Source organism: Mytilus galloprovincialis, chromosome 2 (assembly GCF_965363235.1).
Source record: "Mytilus galloprovincialis chromosome 2, xbMytGall1.hap1.1, whole genome shotgun sequence".
NCBI classification, from domain to species: Eukaryota; Metazoa; Mollusca; class Bivalvia; order Mytilida; family Mytilidae; genus Mytilus; species Mytilus galloprovincialis.
Window position 1 is genome coordinate 91,418,070 of NC_134839.1, and position 27,240 is coordinate 91,445,309.

At 31.8% G+C, this 27,240-nt stretch overlaps 1 protein-coding gene across 3 annotated transcripts; it reads right to left on the bottom strand.

Moving 5' to 3' along the window:
* Window positions 1-661: 661 nt before the first annotated feature.
* Window positions 662-27,240, bottom strand: LOC143064850 (tubulin gamma-1 chain). Of its 3 annotated transcripts, none has more exons than XM_076237990.1 (14): window positions 27,103-27,240; window positions 25,237-25,287; window positions 19,241-19,302; window positions 15,928-16,095; window positions 13,555-13,623; window positions 12,955-13,034; window positions 12,305-12,431; window positions 9,952-10,038; window positions 9,341-9,490; window positions 8,735-8,887; window positions 6,591-6,752; window positions 5,890-6,081; window positions 3,370-3,394; window positions 662-1,902 (listed from the first exon to the last, which is right to left on the bottom strand). In XM_076237990.1, the coding sequence occupies exons 1-13, from the start codon at window positions 27,149-27,151 to the stop codon at window positions 3,380-3,382; spliced, it is 1,365 nt and encodes a 454-aa protein (XP_076094105.1). In that variant the 5' UTR covers window positions 27,152-27,240; the 3' UTR covers window positions 662-1,902; window positions 3,370-3,379. The 3 variants fall into 3 exon arrangements, with proteins under 3 accessions (XP_076094105.1, XP_076094104.1, XP_076094102.1); XM_076237989.1 differs by having other exon boundaries at window positions 3,365-3,394; XM_076237987.1 differs by lacking the exon at window positions 3,370-3,394.

A 27,240-nucleotide genomic window follows, 5' to 3' on the forward strand; every position in this document is an offset into this window, starting at 1 on the left:
AGAATGCAAATAAAATTTCTCTTGTTATATATAACATTCTTTTGATTGAGAATTAACAAATTTTTCATCATGAAACGTTGAAATTTGAAGCGATTTTTTTAATTCCCCTTTGAATTGTTTTACACAACCCTGATGGAAGTTTTGAACGACTTTGACTGGCTACACAGCCCTTGCAAGGTCGGCCCTACCTTGCGCCTTTTTTTATTTCATTGTCGGTTCCTTTTTTTTGCATATTAATCTGTCACGTTGAGACTAGAAACCATGCTGAAGTCTGTACTCAGTTTGACCTATAATAATTGTTTACTTTTTACACACTGTGAGACCTGGATTAAGAGTTCAACTTGTCTCATGAATTGGCTTCTAGTCTACCGCATATCCTTATTTCTATTGAACCAGTATTAATAAAGGTATACCGTATATATAGCTTATAACTCATAAATGGGATTTTCTATCTTCGTTTTTTCCTATAAAAACCTTGTTTTCTTTTTTCCCTTGCAAATACCTTGGTTTTTTTAAAATAAATTATATAAATTTTAGGTAGGGCATGCTGTACCAACGAAAATTATTGGTACAGCGGCTGCTACGCCCCTGACAGTATAAAGCATTATTATCAACTAATATTGGGACATGTTCTTAATATATTATGATGGAAACCTTGCTGTTGAATCAGCATTATAATTATAATATTAAAAATAAACAAGATAAATTGTGACTATTGGCAATTGAAGATACCTCTACTATAGTTATTTGAAAAAAGAAAGCTGGTGAGCAAGTTGATTTAATTGAAAACAGTTAAAATTTGACTACAAGAAGATTGATATTAAATTTCAGAATACTGAATATATACTTCCTGACAAAAATGTCATACAGGGTAATAATTTATAAGTATATAGTAAACTAGAAGTTAATGAGCAATGAATATGAAAATGCATTCCTTTAAAGAACAATGTGATAAAATTTTTTGGAATGGAAGGATATCTATAGGCCGAGTCTTTTTGTAATCCCTTTGTTTAAAAATAAACAAGTGAAACTGTGAGCTACTGCTCACTGATGATACCCCCGCCGCAAGTGGATAATATTAATAGTGTAAAAATATGCAAGTGTTCGGTAAACAGGAAGTTGTCGAGTGATGAATCTGAAAACGCATCACACGGTATAGCTGACTTATATAAATCCTGAAACCAAATTTCAGAAATCCTTGTATTGTAGTTCCTGAGAAAAATGTGACGAAAATTTTCAACTTGGCTATCATGTGTAAAATCAGACAAGTGTTCGGTAAACAGGAAGTTGTCAAGTGATGAATCTGAAAACGCATCACACGGTTTGGCTGACATATATAAATGTTGATACCAAATTACAGAAAGGGTGGATGTGTAGTTTCTGAGAAAAATGTGACGAAAGTTTCATGGGACGGACTGACTGACGGACGGACTGACGGACGGACTGACGGACGGATGGACAGACAGAGGTAAAACAGTATACCCCCCCTTTTTTAAAGCGGGGGTATAATAATTTAAACAATCTAATCTTTTAATTGATCAAAATGGACGGGCAGACAAACAAAGGTTAAGTTATATCTCATTCCTACGACGACAGATTAAAAGGTATAATAACAGCATCAATTTTCTAATCAGAATAATTCTCATACATTATTAATAGTTCGCTGTCTATTTATTCCCTATAAATGACTTGCTGTTCAGCAAACTTTTATTGCAAGAATATTTCATTGACTATTTTTGTCTTTAAATCTTTTTAAAACCATCAGTGTCCAACACATTGTGGTACATGTAAGACAAATGGCAATAGCACTTAAAACCAGTCAGATCACAGACATTTCATGGTGGGTAAGGTGAGAGTCTTTTCATTTAACATCCTTCAAATTCTATCCACTGATCCAGATGCCTGAAATGAACAAAATAAAGTAAGAAAAAATAATGTGGAGTATTAGAGATAATTTTATGACAATTATTCTACATCACAAAAACTGAATCTCATTCTTTAAAATCAATTTATGTTAATTTTTTGATGGGTTACATGAGAATTAATTGAGAAACATCAGTACTATGATATTCTTTCATCCTAAATGGATTTTCATTTAACTTATTTTTCATCCAATCCATCATTCTATTCATTATGAAATAAATATGTCCTATCTCACTATGAAGTAACCTAGGTTTCTTCTACAAATGTGTAAAAAAGATTTTATTTTTCTATTTTTTTCCTGCTTTCAATATACTTTTTGCATAAAAAGTGACTAAGAAGAAATGAACACAGAAGCATTCACTATCCACTCTTAATCAATTTATAGCATGTATGTCTAAAACTGTAAGTAGGATTCCGAAAAAATAGTTCATCCCTACAAAAAGACATAGAACCAACCATTTCAGTGCAAATACAAATTAACATTACATAAAAAAACACCACTATAGCACAAAGACATTTACCAGATTCCAGATACATTAAAAACAATGTATTTGTGGTTATATTGTCAACTTATACATATACTAAAAGTTTTGAAGGAAATTAAACCATCACCTATAAATTTCAACCAAAACAACCACTCATAATTCTAAAAGTTTTGCCAAATCTAGCTAAGGTAATCTACGCCTGAGGTAGAAAAGCCTTAGTATTTCAAAAATTCTAAATTTTGCAAATGGTTCATTTATAAATAAAATACAACCATATCAATTATAATTCATGTCAGCACAAAAAGTGCTGACTACTGGGCTGGTGATACCCTCGGAAAGAAACAGCATTCTTTTTTAATTTGTGACTGTATTAATAGTATGAAAAGATGTGTCAAGAACACATAACACAACTCATAAAAAAATTCTTAATACTCATATTCAACTCAATCATGTTTACTGATAAGATTAAGAATGCTTAAAGAAACAGCAGAACTGTATGAATATGTTTGCAACTTTATTTTGTGTTGACTTTTATCTTGTCATCAGAAGCAGTCAAAGAATGATTCAAAATAATTCAAGTACAGAAAGTGCTTGTATACAATAATCTAAACTGAGGGAAACAAAACAAGAAACCACAAACAAACTAAATATCTCATTCATAAAAATGAATTGATAGATTTTGTATCCACATTGAACATGCATAATGTGTTTACATGGACTAACAGTGCAAAGCAGCATATTGACTTTGTGTACCCCTTTAGAAAGCAGTTGTATCAATATCTAGTTATTTGTATTATAATAACATAAATGCATTTCTTGAAGAGCAAGAGCTCTTTTGACAGACATGAACTAATTTTTTTTTATTTACTGAATTAAAAAACAACACCTTTTTTTTTCTTCTGTTTATTATAATACATATTGCTAGATCTTAAGAAAGCTGGCAAAGATATATTTACATTACGTTTCATTTATCACTTCTTTGTAGGCTAAGAAAATAAAACATTTATCTTTTTATCTTCTATAAATTGTAAAATTTCAGATGAATGAGATCATCAATTGTAACTACAACAGTCCTATTCAAACTAAGCAAGGTCAATTCATAACTTCCTTCTATTCTACAAATTCTACAAATAGGACTAGTGAAAATCCTGCTGTTTTTACCAATTTTAAAAACAAAATCTCAACTAGGAAACTATTGTTACAGGTGACTAGAAAAAAAAAACCATTTGTAACAGTTTTATAACACAATTAAAGAAGTGTTGACAACATTTTGTAAGTGTAGTAAGTTTGAGAAAACTACTAGTCCTTAGTGTATGTTTATACTGTGATATATTTCCTGTTATGGTGGCAATGTTGGTTAATTATTCGACAACTAATATATATTAATTCACAAAAAGTCAAGTATTGGTTGATTGTCTCATTGATAAACAACTTTGTTACGTAAAATGATAATGCAATATTAAGATGCATATATAAAAATTGTCATCTAAGGACATTAACTTCAATGAACCAGTTAATTAACAGATTTGATATATTTTATCTATAGCCAAGGCAAAAATGTTGGTTGTTCACATTGAACTGTTGTTGTCCTTATGACCTAAACTACCTTCCCATTGATAAAAATTAATGTTCATAAGAAGTTAACATTAGGTTTTCATTACATGCATTGGATAGTCAATGTATGCTTTGTTCTGGCTAGTACATAAATCTAGACATTCAGAATATGAATTTTATTATAAATATTTACAAAGAAACATCTATTCAATAATGAATATATATAATTATGATACTATTATGAATAAGGCCCTACACAGATTTATTGTTTTCAAGAGATAAATAATGCTCTATTATTAAAAAAACATTAAAATAAAAGTAACCTTATAAAGTCTTAAATAAAATCAAAGCAATCATTGTACAGATTTCTCAATAATAAAGTCTTCCATCATTGATTGGACACACTCAAAAAAAAAGAAACATTAACAACAAGAATGTGTCCACAGTACACGGATGCCCCACTCACACTATCATTTTCTATGTTTAAAGGACTGTGAAATTGGAATAAATTCTCTAATTTGGCATTAAAATTAGAATGATCTTATCAAAGGAAACATGTATACTAAGTTTCAAGTTGATTGGACTTCTACTTTATCAAAAACTACCTTGACCAAAAACTTTAACCTGAAATTTGCACTATCATTTTCTATGTTCAGTGAACCGTAAAATTGGGGTCAAAACTCTAATTTGGCATTTAAATTAGAAAGATCATATCATAGGGCACATGTATACTAAGTTTCAAGTTGATTGGACTTCAACTTCATCAAAAACTACCTTGACCAAAAACTTTAACCTGAAATTTGCACTATCATTTTCTATGTTCAGTGAACCGTAAAATTGGGGGTCAAAACTCTAATTTGGCATTTAAATTAGAAAGATCATATCATAGGGCACATGTATACTAAGTTTCAAGTTGATTGGACTTCAACTTCATCAAAAACTACCTTGACCAAAAACTTTAACCTGAAATTTGCACTATCATTTTCTATGTTCAGTGAACCGTAAAATTGGGGTCAAAACTCTAATTTGGCATTTAAATTAGAAAGATCATATCATAGGGCACATGTATACTAAGTTTCAAGTTGATTGGACTTCAACTTCATCAAAAACTACCTTGACCAAAAACTTTAACCTGAAGCCAAAAACTTTAACCTGAAATTTGCACTATCATTTTCTATGTTCAGTGAACCGTAAAATTGGGGTCAAAACTCTAATTTGGCATTTAAATTAGAAAGATCATATCATAGGGCACATGTATACTAAGTTTCAAGTTGATTGGACTTCAACTTCATCAAAAACTACCTTGACCAAAAACTTTAACCTGAAATTTGCACTATCATTTTCTATCAGTGAACCGTAAAATTGGGGTCAAAACTCTAATTTGGCATTTAAATTAGAAAGATCATATCATAAGGAACATGTGTACTAAGTTTCAAGTTGATTGGACTTCAACTTCATCAAAAACTACCTCGACCAAAAACTTTAACCTGAAGCGGGACAGACGGACGAACGGACGAACGAACAGACGGACGAACGAACAGACGGACGAACGGACGCACAGACCAGAAAACATAATGCCCCTAAATGGGGCATAAAAAATCTTGTCAAAAACTTTCAGGAGCATCAGCACTAAGAATATTATTTTTAGACTCAGTATTGAATTATTTGTTTCCTTTATTCCTAATGAAATCAAGAATATTTATAAACTTTCCATCTGAAACAAATAATTCTGTTAAGTTTACATGTGTAACTGGTATACAGATGAAAAGAAATTTAAGGTGAAAAGAATGATCATTACATGAAACTAATTTTTAAACAGGTTAACCCATTTACAGTTTGGTGTGAACTCGTCCTCATATAATCAAGAAATATACGAGTGAATTTCAAATACAATTTGTATGACAAGAATAGTTTAATGTATACTAACCTGTTGTGTGCCCCATGCTAAGTAGTCAGGCTTTGTTGCTGCTTGATATTCATCCACTAACTGTTGAATTACTTCCCTTGAATTATCAAACTCATCCAAATTGTCTTTAAATATTGACTCCTTTTTAAACTGATCCATGAAGGCTTCTCTTTTTCTTAACTTATCAAACTGATTTAATGTCCTTTCAAACAACTAATGGTATGAAAAAAAATCCAACATTATGTATAAATTCTCATTTATAGTTTATGAAAATAGATTTCAGTATGATTCATTTTAGCATTCTGTGCTTTTTGATTGATTTCGCATATCAAACAAGATATGCTCATCTGTTTGGAGCATTTTTGAGAGAGTTTGTACAATCATTTGCTGGTCTTAAAAGTTTTGTGAATTTTTTTAATCTATGGTTTCCTTTTTTCCCCCATATTTCTCTTTATTGTTAGATGTTTTAACCTTGTTGGTTTGGTATCTTCCTCACAAAAAACAAAATTTGATGTAAAGCAAAAATAGAACACATATATTAAACTTAACATTTGGCTGTCTATATGACCTTAATGATTGGATTGTTTAGGCCCTGCAATGACCTGATGATTACTCCCATGTAATTTGGCCTCCGGTTGAGAGTTGTCTCACTGGCAATAGTACCACATCTACTTTTTTTTATATTATATGATTTGCCAATAGTAGATAGTCAATATCCTTACTGATGAAATGCTAGTATGATTTGCCAACATTAATCCACTGACTCTGTTTGCTGTCTGTATGTAGGGTGATTTCCTTGACAAAGCTACTTGTATACTTGCTGGACCCCAAGGAATAAACTGTGCTAGCTTACGTTCTCGGATTCTTTGTAAACTCTTGTGTACCTGTTAACACAGAATAGAAATTACTGGTTGAACACAAACTTTGTTTACTTTTAAGGGTTTGTTACACACATGTAAAATTATCATAATTTTGCTTGTCAACAAATCATAAAGCAGAGATGTCTCAAGAGGTGAAATCAGGATTATTATGAGTTCAACCCATGGGAACTACATACTTTGATTGCTATTTTATTAGTAACAAATTCATTTTTTATCAAGAACATAACATCTCAAGTGTAGGATTGAAATTTCAATGTTTAGCTGAGAAATAAATTGGTATTTTATTACTTTTCCACTACACAATAAGTATCTAGACCAAAATAATTGATTTCCCTCAAAACAAATTGTTGCCCCTTTTTAATTTTTTATTACAAATTCCTGCATGATTTATGGACAAACTTGTGGTGCAACTAATATATATATAGGTCTTGACTTTGTTCTTATCCACAAGAATTTATAAGATTTTTGGAAAACTTAATTTATGACGGTAGACTCAAGTGATGAGAAAAGCTCTCCTGGACCTTTGGGAAAGGTGAGCTAAAACCTAATTTCATAATTTGTCTGGGATTATATCTATTAATCATAACAAGAGTGCACACGCTGAAATGTCTCGCCTTCTATACTAATCATTGATATTATGTTGATAGTCCTAAGTATAAAGCTAAGCTTTAATACAACTGTCACATAAACTTAACATTAACCAAGATAACTAAACAAAGACCAATGAACCTTGAAAATGAGGTCAAGGTCAGATGAACCATGCCAGGCAGACATGTACAGCTAACAATGCTTCTATACAACATATATAGTTGACCTATTACTTATAGTTTAAGAAAAATAGACCAAAACACAAAAACTTAACACTGTGCAATGAACCGTGAAAATGGGGTCACGGTCAAATAAAACCTGCGCGACTGACATAAAGATCATAAAATATTTCCTTACACCAAATATAGATGACCTATGGCATATAGTATTAGATAAAAAGACCAAAACTCAAAAACTTAACTTTGACCACTGAACCATGGAAATGAGGTCAAGGTCACATGACATCTGCCCGCTAGATAGGTACACCTTACAATCATTACATACAACAAATATAGTAGACCTATTGCATATAGTATGAGAAAAACAGACCAAAACACAAAAATTTAACTATAACCACTGAACCATGAAAATGAGGTCACGGTCAGATGACACCTGCCAGTTGGACATGTACACCTTACAGTCCTTTCATACACCGAATATACTAGCCCTATTGCTTGTAATATTTGAGATATGGACTTGACCACCAAAACTTAACCTTGTTCACTGATCCATGAAATGAGGTTGAGGTCAAGTGAAAACTGTCTGACAGACATGAGGACCTTTCAAGGTACGCACATATCAAATATTGTTATCCTATTACTTATAATAAGAGAGAATTCAACATTATAAAAAAACTGAACTTTTTTTTCAAGTGGTCACTGAACCATGAAAATGAGGTCAAGGACATTAGATATGTGACTGACGGAAACTTCGTAACATGAGGCATCTATATACAAAGTATGAAGCATCCAGGTCTTCCACCTTCTAAAATTTAAAGCTTTTAAGAAGTTAGCTAACACCGCCGCCGCCGCCGCCGCCGTAGCCGCCGCCGCCGGATCACTATCCCTATGTCGAGCTTTCTGCAACAAAAATTGCAGGCTCGACAAAAATGCTTATGTCAAATTTTCATACAAGTTGATGAATGTTTGACAAAGTAATTGATATCTTTTCAAAAATCTAACCTCGGACTGTATCTAAATGACAACAGCAAAAAAAAAAAGTATTTAAGTCCATGTAACCCTACCAAACATCATAATCTAGCTCAAATCAGTTCAATACATCAATGCAAGGAACTATTCAAGATATTAATTAGATGAACTACAATACAGTTTAATTAGACACATGATGGCATCTAATGAAATACCTCAGGCAAGCTTAAGAATGTTGGAGGTACTTACCTGTGTTGGATCTACTTCTCCCTGGATAATGTTTAATATAGATATATAACAATGATTAGCTTGTCTGTGTACAGGTGTAGATACCATCATGTTTTTAGGTTGTAGCAATCTTCTCATTACATCTAAAACTGTTGTTTTTCTTACACTAGCTACCTACAAGATAAAGTAATGCATAACCAATGAATCTATCAAACAAGTATCAATTAGTATTAAAAAAGTGAAATTCAATAAAGACTTGAAACTGAGAACACGCTAGAAAAATATCAAAACATTTTTTTTTTAATTTTAAACACTGGTTTATGTATAAGTAAAACAATTTAGTCCTGACTATTTTTTTTTTATTATATTTATTTGGAGGATGTGTAGCCTTTCATTTTATATAATTACCACTGTGATGCTTAAGTGATATAATTCTTATATGATTTGCATATAGGTAAATACTTGAATTTGATTGGTCAATTTGAAATGTTTTCATTAGTTTACACTTCGATAAACCATATTACCAAAAAAATGTGTTTAATCCTATAGTAAACATCTGACTGACTCACCTGTACATCTGTAAACTGGTATGATTAAACGGTTATAAACTTTGCTACTATGACTTACCTGTGCAGCAGTTGTTAGTGGTGTGTAGCCTGTCATTAAGTAATGTAACCTGGGTGTTGGTATAAGGGAGGCTATCAGTCCAATCAAATCATTGTTCATGTAACCTGGATACCGTAATGTTGTTGTACTGGTTGACATTACTGTTGACACCTAGTATATAATATATCAACTTCAGGTACTGGTATGAGATATATTTATAACATGTGGTATGATTGCAATTATAACAACTATTTAACCGAGTCCAAATTAGCAGAATTTAAGTAATTGTAGGTCACTGATTAGACCTACAAGTTAAGTTCAACTATGAGCAGAACTATAACAGATATTCAGCTACATAAGACTCTGACATGACAAATGTGAAACATTTTAAGTAAAAAAACACAAGCCTAATCTATGAAAAAACAAAAAACAAACATTTTTACAGTGCCACACAGTAAGAGAGTATACCATATGGTTATAAATTCAATTTGGTAACTTCTTTAAAAACTGTGAAGATATTGCAATTTTTTTTTAGATAATTATTAAAATCATCAAGTTAACATTTCAGTATTTTTGCGAGCGTGATTGGAACGTTGTGAATTTGTACGTTTGTCTATGGTTATTACACTTACCAGTTGGTTAATCTGTGCAAATGATGGTGTGTCAATGTGTAATCTATCTGCTGCTATTCTGTGTAAAGCTGTATTATCTAAAACTACCTGTAAAATTCAATCATATGCTTTCACAATACATTCAGTATTAAGCTTAATCTGTTTTAAGTACATTTTGAAGAACATTTAAATGATGGGACCATAGCATAAACATTTGTAGATATTTTTAAATCTTGACATTTTGTTTATGTCACATTTATCTGTTTCATAGATGAGTACTGTATAGTTTCTACTTTCAATACCTCAAGACTCATGATGTTGAGAGCATAAATATAATATTTCATCCAAGTAAGGCTTTCATTATATTTTCTGCTAAATCCATACAGAAATTCAATGTGTATTTCAAGTGAGTGTCCATAGCTAACATAGCATTACTTAAGGCCACACCAATTTAATTCCTTGTTCCACAGACCCGCCCGCACCTTTTTTTTTCTAAACAGATTTTTTTTATTTTTTTTATATTCCCGCTTCCCGCATCCGTAAATGTAATCATGTCCATTTTCCGCACCGTTTTTTTGTAAATATTATAAAAGATCATAAACATTTGTCTTTAGATCAAAGTCTTTTAAACCTGTATATAACGATTTTAAACCTATTAGCACCCCACCACACTGTACATATCTGTGAAACCAATTAATCCCAAGGTGGAGTGCTCCGAAATAAAACAGCGGAAATACCTATACCGTGAGAACAAAACATAGGTTTCTTTCCCCCTTACTTATATTCCCTATCACAAAATGTTCGTTGTTAGAATAAAATTCAAGGAACTTCTGAAAGAGTTGCTTTCAACTACAATTATATTGTATGCTGGCGAAACAAAACTATCCATAGCCGCTGTATGTTTATGCACCTGTCCTGATTGATTCAGGGACGTGTCGTTCAGCAGTTGTCGTTTGTTGATGTGGTGCATTGGTATTTTCCCGTTTTGGCGTTTGGATATATAAATTAGATCGTTGGTTTTCCTGTTCCAATTGTGTACACTAATAATTTTAGGGTCCCTTATAGCTTGCTGTTTGGTATTGATCAAAGCCCTTTGTAAAAGGCCGTACTTTGACCTGTGTTTGGAACAATACCCCCCCCCCCTTTTTCAGACAAAGGGTCATTTTACTGTTGTAGAAAAGAAAATAGAAATACCAAGGATTTGTAAAGTGCTACTATACAAAGCCTTTGATAACTTAGAATTTTTTACTCAAAAAGAGGTTAAATACAACATATTTTTAATAACTTTTCTAAAAGAGGGGTCCACTTATTATGAATAATATTAAACTGTTAAAGTAAATGTGTTAACATGGTTAAAGTCCAGAAATATTACAAAATTCTTGGACCATTTAATACCAGATACATATATAGTTCTTTGGGAAAATATGAGCCCTTTTGTACTAAAAAGTGTTTTTTACAAAAAAATATATTGTAAAGTTATATTGACCCTCATTAAAAGGGATATTTATAACATTAAGGGGTTGTTCCCAACCTGATTATGACTTGGATGGAGAATTGTCTCATTGTCAGTCACACATACAAAGACCAGATTTAATCATTCAATTATTTCTTGGTAAACAGGGAAAAAAATACTTCATAAATTAAAGAAATGTCAAAGTACAAGTGATAAATCAAGTTTTAATATTGTCAAATCCTACTATTTTATGTTTACAAAAAAAAATTATAATCGCTCGCCTTTACTTTTCAAGCTTCGCCTCAAAAATTTGCAAATTAAATATTTTTTTATTAAAATTTTCAAATCGCTCGCGCGTCCAAATTTTTGGAGTCCAAAAATCTGTAGAACAAGAAATTAAATTGGTGTGGCCTAAGAAGATAATTAGCACTAAACTAAACTGGAGTCATTCATGCTGATCACTGCAAACAAATCATCCAACATACCCCTGGACCATTCTCATTATTTAAAATATCAAAATATTGATTTAAAAGCAAAACTTATACTTAAAAAAATTGTCCACAAACAAAATGTTTGAATGATACTGGAGAAATATTAGGAATGTATCAAAGCACTAAATTTAATTTTCTATTGCTATAAGATGATGAAATATTGACCTTAATATGTTATCATACATATACATAAAATATACATAAAGGTCCACAAATCAAGTGTCATTAATATCACAGTTGAATTCACTGCAGAAACATCACCATGATCAATATTCAACAACTTGGAGCTGTTTATATATCCTGACCTCTTCTGAATTCTCTGTATTCAAAACTTATTTTGATAAACTTTTTTAAAATTACTCGTCGTATATGATTGTTAATACTACATGTAACTATACTTAATATCATGGAACTTTAATTTAAAACTTACGACACAATCTGCATTCTGTGTCAGTCTTTTAAGGGTCAATAATGAATTATATGGTTGAACAACAACATCTGAAATTTCATCTAAGTTTGGAAAAACTGAATAAGTCTGAATTAATTTCTTTGGAAATCTGAAAATTAAAAACAATAAAAACTTCATAGTTTAAATTTCTGCTTCAATCTTATTATGATGGAATTGACTGATTTTTAATTAAAATTGTTATTGATCCTCATTCAAATATCGTACCAAAAATATATCATTTTGGTATGTTTATCTTACTTTTACATCATATGGTTGGACAGAAAAGATGGCTTGTATATGCACTTACATTTTGTTTTGTTAGCTCTACTACATTGTGTGCCTGTACCAAGTAGGTAACGAGAGACCATCAGTTATATATATTGAGAATAAATTCACATTATAAGAAAAAACAAAGTAAAAGGGTCTACCAAAATTTACATGATTCATTATTACATATAAAGTGCCATTAAGTGTGTTTAAATTCTAAAATAACCTAGTGTTAATACAATTATTAAAATATAAAGTGCTCTTCCCATTGGAAAATAATTTTCTATCAATGATACATATGTATTTTGTGACATAGAAACTGTTATAAGTTGACACAAAGAAGCAGTAAATTTTTATTTACAAACCTGTCATTTAATCTTTCTAATAAATATGATCCCATTCCTGATCCTGTTCCACCTGCTATGGAATGACAAAGGACAAAACCCTAAAAAAGTAAAAAATCTTAATTTGGTTTTACTGTCAAATTTTAGTTGGAACAGATCAACTTTTCATAATGCAATTTTCTGTTCCCAAGCATCAATTCAGACAAAATTTACTTTTAAAAAGTATTTTGAATAACTTCTTTTATGAACTAAGATTCCAAGGTATTGTTGTTGTTGCAATAATGAAAACCATAGTATTTTAAAATACTGTTGAAATCTAGTGATATGTCTTACCTGATTTAATTTTGATGCACAAATGTATCATGCAAATCTTGTATTACTTTTCTTAGGTTTGTAATGGTTGAATCTATATATGGTGTTGTCTTACAGATATATGTTTAAAATGAAAAAAAAAAAATGAATTTACTAGAAGTTATTTGAATATTTATAGTGATTATTGTAATTAACCAATAATTATTAATTTTGTAATGTAGTATTTTAGTTGATACTAAGCCAATCCTGATTTACAATGAAGTATATATATTTTTGCTTTAATGAAGTTCTTTTTCATTTAGTATTTACCTCCAGACTGTCACTTCCATCTGCTTCTCTGTCTATTATATCAAATATTTCTTCGTATAATTTCTCTGCCTGTATTATCATACACAAAGAAAGCATTTGATTTTAAAGTATTGTAGTATATTACACAGATGGAAACCAAAAGTTGGAAAAAAACAATGATACTGCACCAGTGTAAATAAAGCTTGAAATTATCAATGTCATCAGTAAACCAAATGTGTTTTGAAGTTTTACTAGCTTTCCTATACAATAAACAGTTTATTGCATCAATAATGGAGAATGTAAGCACATCATCAGTGACATGTACAAAATAAATTTCACTCACAAGCTCATGCAATATACAAATCTTCTCACAATGATCATAAATATTCATGCAATAACCCTATAATATATTGCTTGACTATACATTGTATATTTAGTGATATAATGCATTTATAATAGAATAACTGCAGAATAATATGTGTACCACTCATGTTTAGGCTGTATCTATTGTCCCGTGAGCATGGTGAGTAGCTCCATAATAATAAAGATAAACTAGATGCTCCGCAGGGCACAGCTTTATATGACCGCTAAATTCGTACCCTGAACATTGGGGCAAGTATGGACACAACATTCAAGCTTGATACAGCTCTGAATTTGGATTGTGATTAAATAGTTGACACAACACAGGTTTCTGACACATAATGAATGTGGTCCAAGAACTTAAACTTAAAAACTTTAAATTTTAAATTGGAAATTACCTATTATGGTCCAATATCCAAAATCAAAATATATGGTTAGATTCAGCATATCAAAGAACTCCAAGAATTCAATTTTTGATGAAATCAAATAAAGTTCAATTTTGGACCCTTTAGACCTCAATGTGGACCAATTTGATAACCAGGCCCAAACATCAAAAATCTAAATACATGGTTAGACTAATCATATATTAAAGAACCCCAAATATACAATTTTTGTTGAAATCAATTAATTTTTGAAAACTGGGCCCATAATAAAAAATCTATGTACATGTTTAGATTCAGCATATCAAAGAATCCCAAGAATTCAATTTTTGTTGAAATCAAACAAAGCTTAATTTTGGACCCCGATTTGGATCAACTTGAAAACTGGGCCCATAATAAAAAATCTAAGTACATGTTTAAATTCAGCATATCAAAGAACCCCAAGGATTCAATTTTTGTTGAAATCAAACGAAGTTTAATTTTGGACCATGATTTGGACCAACTTGAAAACTGGGACCATAATCAAAAATCTAAATACATGTTTAGATTCAGCATATCAAAGAACCCCAAGGATTAAATTTTTGTTAAAATTAAACTAAGTTTAATTTTGGACCCTTTGGATCTTAATGTAGACCAATTTGAAAATGGGACCAAAAATTAAGAATCTACATACACAGTTAGATTTGGCATATCAAAGAACCCCAATTATTCAATTTTTGATGAAATCAAACAAAAAAGTTTAATTTTGGACCCTTTGGGCCCCTTATTCCTAAACTATTGGGACCCAAACTCCCAAAATCAATCCCAACCTTCCTTTTATGGTCAAAAACCTTGTATTTAAATTTCATAGATTTCTATTTACTTATACTAAAGTTATGGTGCGAAAACCAAGAAAAATGCTTATTTGGGCCCCTTTTTGGCCCCTAATTCCTAATCTGTTGGGACCTCAACTCCCAAAATCAATCCCTACTAAAGTTATAGTGGGAAAACCAAATTTTTTCGGACGATGACGCAGACGACGACACCAACCTGATACCAATATATGACCAAACATTTTTCAATTTTTGCGGTCGTATAAAAAGCTAGTTGACAATCAAGCCAAAATTACAGGTTTAAAGGAATCACCTAGCTATAAACTGTGATTTCACACCAAACTGATCATTTTGTAGTTTGTTGTGTATGCATATTGTTTTGTGAATTAATTTTTAACAATTATTTCTTGATCATTTTGTTGCCTGCATTGGTTTCATAGTTTCACTTGCTTTTTACCAAAAAGTAATCAGGAGACATTTTCTGATTTTTTTTTGCATGGTCTAAAAAGCAAATCTGGATGTTAAGAGAGGGTATTTGTTTACGCTTTCGTTGTGTTTATTTATTGTTTATATATAAATGGTATTTGATCCATGTTTTAGAAAATCGAATTTTGTCTGCACCTGTCTTATCACTGGATCTGGTATTACAAATTTCTTTACCTTGCTTGTAGAGGCTACCGCTCATTGGACTGTACTCGTGTACATATATCTGTTTAGCTTGTTGTTTTCAGGTCTTCCCCCTTATTTTCAAAAGCAAACATACATTTAGGTGTATATTCACCAACAACTAACCTATCCATTTTCCCAGTGTTTTCAGAAGACAACAATATTTTGCACTATACCTGTGTATATCCACTAGCCCAGTTATTACCAGCACCTCCTCCATGCTTTGAGAGGTAGACATTTTCTGGGTTGTATAAATTAGCATATGGAGAGTTCATTATAGAGTTGATAACCCTGGGCTCTAAATCCAATAAAACTGCTCTGGGAATATAATGTTCATCATCAGCCTACAAAATAGAATAATCTATAGTTAAATTGACAGTTTAAACAGCCATGCAGACAAAAAATGATATGGTAACTTTGATTTGATTTAGTTTTTTTGTGTTTTAACTCCACTTTTGGGCTATATGGTTACTTAAAATACTTTTGAGAATGGTGCTAGGCGACACCTGTAAATGATGAATGTATTAAATGCAAGAAACTAGAGAAAAATCACTTTATTGCATACTACTTTTCTTTCAAACTTGACATGATAAAGTCCACAGTAAGGCCAATTAAAATTAATTGATAGATTTTCATCCCCGCCCGCCCCTTTGAAATCTTCCCGCCCCGATTTTTTTTATTTTTGAAAAATTACGATTTCCGGATTTTGTTCATTTCTGTTACCGGTAACCGTCGATAATTTCGTTTCATGTAAAACTTCCTGTTTCAAATTTCGGTTTTCGTATTTCTTAGAGTATTCTTACTGAATGATTAAGTCGATATGTTCTGCTAATCTATCATGACAACATCATCTACCGAGAATAGAGATTATTTACGAGAAGGGCGTGAAATATACGGGTTACGAGTAATACGCTGTGTGCAATAACGCAAATCGCCGTATGTCACAAATGACACAAATGTTTGTGAGTAAAACATTGAATTTATTTTATTTATACAACGACTTTGTGTCAAGAAATTTGGACTGTGAATGAAATCCAAAAGCGTAAGAATCGTGGAACACATTTGACTGGAAAAAAGAAATTGACACAAGCATGAACTTTTTAGATTGATGACCGTATATTGAGTTCAGAAAATCGACAAACATACGCATTTTTAATTTATTAATTTATAGCAAGCTCTTAGATTTAGATTTAGCCATGCCTTTCGTTTTTTGTATAAAAAAACAGTAAACATCCTCTGTCCCAATACCCACGATAGAGTCATTAAAAAACTTTATGTTCTACATTGTAATTATATTTGCATCTTGCATATTTAGGACCAACCCTATTATTTCAACACTGTTTGAGTTTTAATTTTATTCTGTACTTGTTGTACTCGTGTTGCATACCAATGCATTTGCTTCATTTTATTAGGACAACAAAACATTGCTTAGAAAGCAAAATACAGTTGATGTAGGTAGTCCAACTGAAGAGAGTGCTATTTCTCCACATTTCTGCTGTTTACTATAAAATAGGTTTCTAAAGTGGCAATTACATGTAGAACAGTGGTTGCCAATCAGAGATATATATTTACGAATTTGAAAAAAGCAGCAGCAGCATATGGAGTATATGTGTCTCAATTGAAACGTTACTCTTAGAGCTAGCTCAAAGTACGTTGATTTTGTTGAACGAGGAATACTGCTTTCTCAAAAGTTGCTAAGACAGGGCTATGAATCAATCAAATTAAGGTCATCACTCAAGCAATTTTATGGTCGCCATCATGAGCTGATTGGCCATTATGACAAACATATATCAGTGATATTCTTCCTCAGTCATAACCACCTTCCATCATTACCGAACTGAACCAAGAAATAACATGACGGGTGCCGTATACGGTGCAGGAAATGCTTACCCTTCCTGAGCACCTGATTTCACTCCTGGTTTTTAATGGAGTTCGTGTTGTTTCCTACTTATTATTTGTAACTGTTGATGTAAATGTCTTTTGGTTTTATGAGTCTTTGGTTACTCCTTGGTTTTGATTATTATTGTCTTATACACGATTCCTTATGGATGTATTTAGATGATATAAGCTTATTATTACACTTGCATATATGAATAACACGTGACAAGAAGGTTTCATATGAAATAAAATTTAAAAAATAAAATCCTCCCACCCGCCCCATTTTTTTCAAAAATTTGGATGAAAATCTACTAATTAATTTTAGTTGGCCTAATGCAAAACTTGCATCTTCTTCCCTTAATTCTTTTTTCACAACATTAACTTTTTACAAGTATAAACATGCATGAAATATGAAATTATGAATACATATCAATTATAATTTAGGTAAAAAAAAAAAAGCTCGTCAATTATATTTTAGCTTTTCAGATTTATTTTTACTTATGTAAATAATTCATCTAATCTTTAGACTAAATTGCTCTTATAGAAAGTATATAATTGTCAGCCATTAATAGTATTTTATTCATAAGAATACAATTTTAAAAAATTGAAAATATCATGTCTGTTCTTTTAAAAACTCTTCATTTACAAGGCTCAAGAGAACAAATTCTAGAATTCTTGCAAGATTGCCTAACACCTGTGCATAGTAAAGTTCTTTTAAAATTCATTAGACACAATGTTAAACTTAAATAAAAAAAATATAATACATGCCAGGAAATTTATTTCATGCTTGTTTTGATAAATTCTGAAGACTTCAGAATTTCCAAAATTGTTTGTTAAAAAATTTTTTGGGGGTGCACAAGGGGAGATCATTGTAACATTGAACAAGAATGTGTCCCTACATAGCAAGTACACAGATGTCCCATCCGCACTATCATTTTCTATGATCAGTGGACCGTGAAAATAGAGTAAAAACTCTAATTTTGCATTAAAATTAGAAAGATCATATAATAGGGAACATTTGTATTACTCAATTTATTTCACTTGACTGGGCGGAGTTTAACCGTTTCGCTCATAATAAACCATTCCATCTATAGATAGGTGTTTAAGAATAAACTCATCAATGAAGTGTCCAGTTATTCTTTTGTAAATTCCTTTGATGGCAGTGATAGGTGATTAGAAATCAGTTATAATTATAACGGCAATCATCCTAATCACACACATCTTTAAATAGACTGTCCTTATGCAAATTAAAACGTAAGCTTCGCCCGATCAGTTGAAATGACATTGGTAATACTAAGCTTCAAGTTGATATGACTTCAACTTCATCAAAAACTACCTCGACCAAAAGTTTAACCTGAAGCGGGACAGACGAACTGACGTACAGACCATAAAACATAATGCCCATAAATGGGGCATAAAAATAATATCTGACAAATTTACTAAAGTTTCAAATCATTAATATGATAAGCATGATAAGGGATTAAATTAAACAGGGACCTATGGATTTAATGATTTTATTTCATGAAAGCTATATATTCTGTAAACAAAACTGGTGAAGAAGCTCATCTCAATAATACAAAAATATTTTTAAAATTTGTAATCATTACGAACCTGATAAAAAAATACATCTTTCCTGTCTGTACCTTCTGTTGCAAAGTCCTCAAGTATCCCCTCTGGAAAAAGTTTAATGCATTAACATATACTGAGCAGTACAAGAAAATCACAACCTCTGTTGTCACACTGTTTCATACATGTATCCTGCCATGACCAGAGTTCCAGAGAAGACTTCTTAAATTAGGATATAAACCCACCAATTTTTATGTAATTATTGTTTTTCAAATATGCAACATAAATTTGTATTCACCCATCAGAAAAAGATTGAATTGGAATTTTTTCACCATGAAGCTCCTGAATATTTTTGGTATATATATGGTTTTCTTTTAAAAACAATATGTACATGTACAAAATAAATATTCTACTTTTTCTTTCAAAAACATTTGGACGTCAAACAAGCAATCATCAAACCATAAAAAAACAGATAAAGATGCATATGTTTCAGCATTACAATACAATGTACAATATGTAGTTATAATTATTTAACAAAATGTGTACAAGAATAACTGGTGTCTAGAAATATGGTCACATTGGTCTTCTTTTCATAACCCAGCTTCACAGAATGCTTTAATTAAAAGCCACATCTGGTCAGAATCATGATTACTTAATTTATGGTGCAATTTAAAAGCTTGTCAGATTTGCTTTAAATGCTTTGGTTTCAAAGTTATAAGCCAAAATCTACATTTTACCCCACTATTCTATTTTTAGCAATGGTGGCCATCTTGGTTGGTCGGCTGGGTTACCGCACACATTTTTTGAACTAAATACCCTAATAATGATTGTGGCTAAGTTTTATCAAATTTGGCCCAATAGTTTCAAAGGAGAAGATTTTTGTAGAAGATTACAAAAATTTACAAAAAATTGGTAAAAAATGACTATAAAGGGCAATAACTCCTTAAGGGGTCAACTGACTATTTTGGTCATGTTGACTTATTTGTAATCTTACTTTGCTGAACATTATGATGTTTACAGTTTATCTCTATCTATAATAATATTCAAAATAATAACCAACTAGAGTCTCTCAAGAGCCTGTGTCGCTCAACTTGGTCTATGTGCATATTAAACAATGGACACAGTTAAATTCATGACAAAATTGTGTTTTGGTGATCATGATGCGTTTGTAGATCTTACTTTACTGGTTATTCTTTTTGCTACAGTTATCTCTATCTATAATGAACTTGGCCCAGTAATTACAGTGGAAAATATATTCTACAAATTTACAAAAATTTACAAAAATTTATGAAAATTGTTAAAAAATGACTATAAAGGGCAATAACTCCTTAAGGGGTAATTTGACAATTTTGGTCGTGTTGACTTATTTGTAGATCTTACTTTGCTGAACATTATTGCTGTTTACAGTTTATCTCTATCTATTATAATATTCAAGATAATAACCAAAAACTGCAAAATTTCCTTAAAATTACTAATTCTGGGGCAGCAACCCAACAACAGGGTGTCTGTTTTGTCTGAAATTTTCAGGGCAAATAGATCTTGATCTGATAAACAATTTATCCCTGTCAGATTTGCTCTAAATACTTTGGTTTCAGAGATATAAGCCAAAATCTACATTTTACCCCTATGTTCTATTTTTAGCCATGACGGCCATTTTGGTTGGTTGGCAGGGTCACGCCACACATTTTTAAAACTAGATACCCCAATGATGATTTTGGCCAAGTTTGGATTAATTTGGCCCAGTAGTTTCAGAGAAGAAGATTTTTGTAAAAGATAACTAAGATTTACGAAAAATGGTTAAAAATTGACTATAAAGGGCAATAACTCCTAAAGGGGTCAACTGACCATTTCGGTCATGTTGACCTTTTTGTAAATCTTACTTTGCTGAACATTATTGCTGTTTATAGTTTATCTCTATCTATAATAATATTCAAGATAATAACCAAAAACAGTAAAATTTCCTTAAAATTGTCAATTTAGGGGCAGTAACCCAACAACGGGTTGTCCGATTCACCTGAAAATTTCAGGGCAGATAGATCTTGACCTGACAATTTTACCCACGTCAGATTTGCTCTAAATGCTTTGGTTTTTGAGTTATAAGCCAAAAACTGCATTTTACCCCTATGTTCTATTTTTAGCCATGGTGGCCATCTTGGTTGGTTGGCTGGGTCACCGGACACAATTTTTAAACTAGATACCCCAATGATGATTGTGGCCAAGTTTGGTTTGATTTGGCCCAGTAGTTTCAGAGGAGAAGATTTTTGTAAAAGTTAACGACGACGGACGCCAAGTGATGAGAAAAGCTCACTAGGCCTTTTAGGCCAGGTGAGCTAAAAACTGCAAAATTTTCTTAAAATTACCAATTCAGTTGCAGCAACCTAACAACAGGTTCTACGATTCATCTGAAATTTCAGGGCAGATAGATCTTGACCTGATAAACAATTTTACCCCTGTCGGATTTGCTCTAAATACTTTGGTTACAGAGCTATAAGCCAAAATCTACATTTTACCCCTAAGTTTTATTTTTAGCCATGGCGGCCATCTTGGTTGGTTGGCCGGGTCACCGGACACATTTTTTATACTAGATACCCCAATGATGATTGTGGCCAAGTTTGGTTAAATTTGACACAGTAGTTTCAGAGGAGAAAATTTTTGTAAAAGTTAACAGACGGCAACGACGGACGCAAAGGGATGACATAAAAAAAATGTGGATTGGATTTTAAGGATCTGCACATTTTCACAAAGGATCTGATTCTCTACCAGGAACTGAACGACATGCATTGTGTTTTCATCTACCACAAATGTATATTGTTGACCATGGACGTATACATAATGTCCACGTTTACGTTCTGTGTTCACTGAAAAACATTAAAAAAAAGGCTGGTGTTCGTTTATTCAGAAAAGGATTATATTTTAGATTCCGGTTAATCAATTGTAAAAGGACCTTCTAGAGCCTCAATCTTAATGCACACAAATGTCAATCATTACAAAGCGATTTAAATCCTGAATGAATTTTCACACGGTAATCTAGAAAGGTCACCAAAGTTTACTGTTACATGATAATATTTCCTGCCAAATAAAAATCTTGTGTACAAAATTGATGTCCCTATTTTAAGCATTCAATAATGTGAATGAAGTCAAGTTCAAAGTTCAACCATGCACTGTTGATCACTGAGATGTGTATCGTCTTCCCACAGCAATTTATTGCTTTACACATATTTAAAGATCACTGTCCTACATACAACACACAAGTTTACATTCATTGTGCGTAAATAAATATTATGAAACGACGAGTTGATGCAGCTATCGGATTTTTCCTGTTGTAGCCAACATGTGTTATTTATTCTATGAGTAACAGTGGTGGATCCAGAGGGGGGCGTAGAGGGCGTACGCCCCCCCCCCCCCTTTGCTTGGACTTTTTTTTTTGTAAAATGATTAATCAGACTAGACTTTGTGAACTTTGCCATTTCCCGTGTATTTAATTTTGAAGCGACAATTCTTTACTTATAAAGATATTTCTGCTGGTATTTACTGATTATGTCAAAGTTATATGATTCGCTACATGATGGAGTTGATCAGTGCGTAAAATAAAACGTCACTTAGTTATTTTGAAATTCAAATTACAGTAACACATTGCCTAGACTGAGGATGACAACCATGATACCTTCAAAGCGACACAGGATTGAGCAAGAACGTAGTGACATCTATTTCACAATTCAACCAAACAGAAAGTAATACTCTATTACACTCTCATGAAAAAAATCCACAGCAATATTATTTACCTACGAAAACATGTTTAACCCCAAACGCCCCAGCCTATTTTAAAATAGCGTGATAGCTGAATAATGATCCCCAGTCAGTATAAGCTCTAGATAGATTTAAAGTCTAAGGTACTAACCATTTGATTTGAGGAGGCAGTCTAAGGTATTTGAGAGAAAAAAATCTGACTCTGATTTTTGCATTAAAATAAAATTCTGGCCGTATCTGGATTGAAAAGGATAATCTTTTTTGCTTTTAGAACCGAAAATTTCCAACAGAATTATTTAGTATTAAATGAACATGATGAATACAAAACGGGCATATTAGTTTGAGGCCGGGGTTTGTATGTCTGACCGGAATGTCTGTTTCGCTGAACTGATATATTGAATACTTTTTTCAAGACCAGACTGCAACCTGTCTGCTGAGTGTGGCCTTTATGTCTCCATTTGTCAACCGTCATCCATAAATTCGTTTTCATTTCAGACTCATTCGTAGCCTTTGGTTGATATGGAACCCCTCACCTCCCTTAATTTTGTTGGGTGAAACATATCAACCAAACATTTGGATTTTTTTTTTACTTTTTTAACTCGTGTTGGTCGTATTGTAAATTTCATAGAATAGCCCAACGTATTTCTTGTTTACAACAAGAAATCTGTGAGGTTATGCTAACTTAACATACAAAAACGAGAATTTTCCATGTCTTTTTTACTGACAAGTCCCACATCAAATATATTAGTACATAGCTTTGGATCCATACTATCATTTTATGACAGACAATCAATAGGGAGAATACAGCATAAAAAAAATGTCCAACACTTACACTTTAAAGCAACTATAGAATATACATGCCCCACGCCAGGAACCATTTAAAAAGTGCATTTTCACTTATTTTATGGTTTTTAGCCTAAAAAAGGTCCCAAACATTAAAAACTTCGCCCCTCCTTTCCAAATTCCTGCATCTGCCCCTGAGTAATGCTAACAAATGGTAAAGAAAAAATGCTGTAGACTTATTAAGCATAACGAATGGGGAATAGTATTTTGATTTTCTTTTTTACTTGCATATACAAGTTTTGAGACATGTAATTTTCTTTAAACTGCTCACATTTTATATTCAGCGTTAGTTTCCGTTTATTTTTACGCAAGTACATTTATGTCTATTTTCGAAAGTAATGTAATTTATCGATAAAAAAAACGAGGTCAAAATCAAGTAGTTTTTTTTTTTATAAAACTTTAATGCAATTGAAAGAATTAACAACAACACTTTACTTTTAAATCTTTCATTTGATTCAAGCAATTATGTAATCGTAAAATGAAATGGCGTAGACTTAATAGCATAACGAATAGTGAATAATATTTTCTTTTTTACTTGTATACTAAACTTTGAGACATGTAATTTTCTTTAAACTGCCCGCATTTATTCAGCGTTAGTCTCCGTTTATTTTTACACAATTATATCTCATTTGTTAATTAAATATTTATTAACTGACAAAAAATAAACGAAGTCAAAATCAAATATAGTTGCTTGTAATAAAACTACTTTTAAATGTACATGTACAGTGTAATTGAAAGAATTAACAATAACGTTTTGCTTTTTAATCTTTTATTTGTTTCAAGCAATCAGATATATAACCCGATTATCAATAGACAGGAAATACAATTGTTTAATTACATTAGAAATCTAACATACCTTGACTGTGCGTGCCGGTATAGATCAGAAGGATTAGGACAATTAATTACTTGGTGTGACACCGTGTCACACTTGACTGGGAGAGATGTCGCTAATACAAGAAACAAAAGGTAGCGAATTTACGCGGAAGTTGGAGGGAATATTCCCAAATTTCTCCGAGAATTTAGGGAGGGATGTAGGAGTTCCCTGGTGTCACATCAGGAATAATTTCGGTGTATGGAGTTTGAGATTACAAACTCTCTGGGGTGTACTGTATTTCTAATGGAAAGTGTAAAATAATATAATTCTTCCACAGGAACTGGAGTTTAAATTTACAATAGGACAATGCATGCTCAATTTTTTCTTTTATATTGTTTCACATTTTGTTGCTTATTAAAGTCCTTTTAACGATTATTTTACCATGTATTCTGGTATGAGAATTGTCATTGTTGGTAATCTGTAGTTGGTTATACATGTATATTACATGTAGCTCTTCAATCTTTAGGTGGATAGTAGTCGGATTGGCAATCATGCCACATCACATTCATGACAATAACATAATCATTTATAGTGTTTGAGTGCTTTTTCATTAACAGCAACTAATATCATAGCTTACCAGGACTGATTCCATGCTCAGAGCAAAGCTGTTTCCAGAATTCCATACCAACTGAAATGTACAAATGTTACATTAATGTTTGGCGCAGGTCTAATTGTTTTTCATTCATAAAAGTTGTTACGATATATACCTTGGTGAGAAATTGTGTATTCTATCAATCATTCAAATGACACTGGTTTACAAATACATGTACGATGCTGTGTCAGGAAGCAAGTTAACTTGTACCACCGAAAACTCGTACCATGTTAACTCGTACCAAAAAAGTTAACTCGTAACAACGTAAACTCATTCCACTGCGAAGTCGTACCATTAAAAATATATATTAAAAAATATGAATGTTTTATGGTTTTTTTTTTTTGTAAACTTAATAAAAAAAAAAAGTTCAATTACTTGAATTTTATACTGGATTTTAAGGAAAGCTTAGACAAAAATACGAATGTTTTTTTAAGCTTTATTTTTTGAACTGATCTTTCAAACTAGTTTTAATCCAGAAGAAAGTAAAAAAAAAACCATTGCTTTAACTGTACCTGAAGTTGAATATCTATATCCAAATTAAATTAATTAAAGTTGTAATCCATGATCACAAATCGAATGCTATGTTTACAATTGTTGAAAGCCATGTGCTTTCTGGCGGGAAAATTCGGGAAACCCCTTAACAGGAAACACTCCCAAACAGTTACATTTCATTGTTATTTATAGACAGTAAAACTGTAGGAATTTCATTTTGGAAATCATTTTGATTAACCGTGTTAACTGCTAAGATTTATTCATGAAAAATAAATATTTTCTTGGGGTGAAACTTATAATGCTTTAATAATATTACAAATATAAGTAAACCAGTCTGAAGTATTTTCTATCCAGGACCAATAGACAAGGAACATTAGCTACAAATTGGTCATTGTACTGTCAAATTATATATATTTTACAGACTTAAGAGGTATTGAGTGAAAGTAAAGTATATATTCATCATTTAACACCATTTAAATAAGTTGGTTCGAGTTAGCAGTGGTACGAGTTTGCATTGGTACGAGTTTTTTTTTAGTGGTACGAGTTGACGTTGGTACGAGTTTACAATACGGGATAACTATAATTCCTGTGTCATCAAGTGCAGTGGCTGTACAAGTTGTGATCAACAAAACCGAATAAATAAATAAATATACATTTGTATACAAGTTTAAAATTGTGGTTGGTGCAGGATAAAACAAGGATAATCTTTATCACTGTATCTCTGGTCTCAGAATGGAAGTTTGACCAGAGGTTTTCCTTGAAAGTGTCCAAATCGGTGTCAGTTACGATCTTTCCAGTCTCAGATTGTTTTCGGGTAGAAGCTGAGTTTGTATTTGGTAACTTTGAAAACTTATGTTCAACATTGTTATTACTGTTACAGTGTTAGCATGGTTAGCACAGTTATATGTAGGGATAAGTGGTCTTTTGGGGTTTTGGAAGATATTAACTACCAGCCCCAAAATCATGTAAATATGTAATGTATGGTTATGGTATAATTACATTTTTGTACTTTGATTTCTACTTTGTCCTAACTGTTTCTCATGGCATTTTGATTTGTTTTGTCTTTCAACATTATCTTTTTGGTGGTGTAACTGTTCGACATACAAAAGTAGCCTGTAGCTGTATGTTGCTGGCATTTTTTAGCGGCTAGTTAGAGATTGTTAGACAATGTAAATGTTAAGAAAGATCGCTAATACAAATGGGAATGTTAGTCGTTCTTTTAAAATTATTACTCTAAAGGTAACATATAAACTGATATATATTTAAAATTAATTTGGAGAAACATGGGGTCTACTTTCTAATCGCTCGCAAAATACTCGCCCACTTATCCTGCTAACTATATAAAAGAAATATAATTACTTTGATTTCCACATTGTCCTAACTGTAGTGTTATGATTTCTCTTGGCATTTTGATTTATTTTGTCTTTCAACATTTATCTTTTTCTGTTTTTGTTCAGAACTGAATCGAAAATGGCGGTAATGTTGATGTTTTGAACT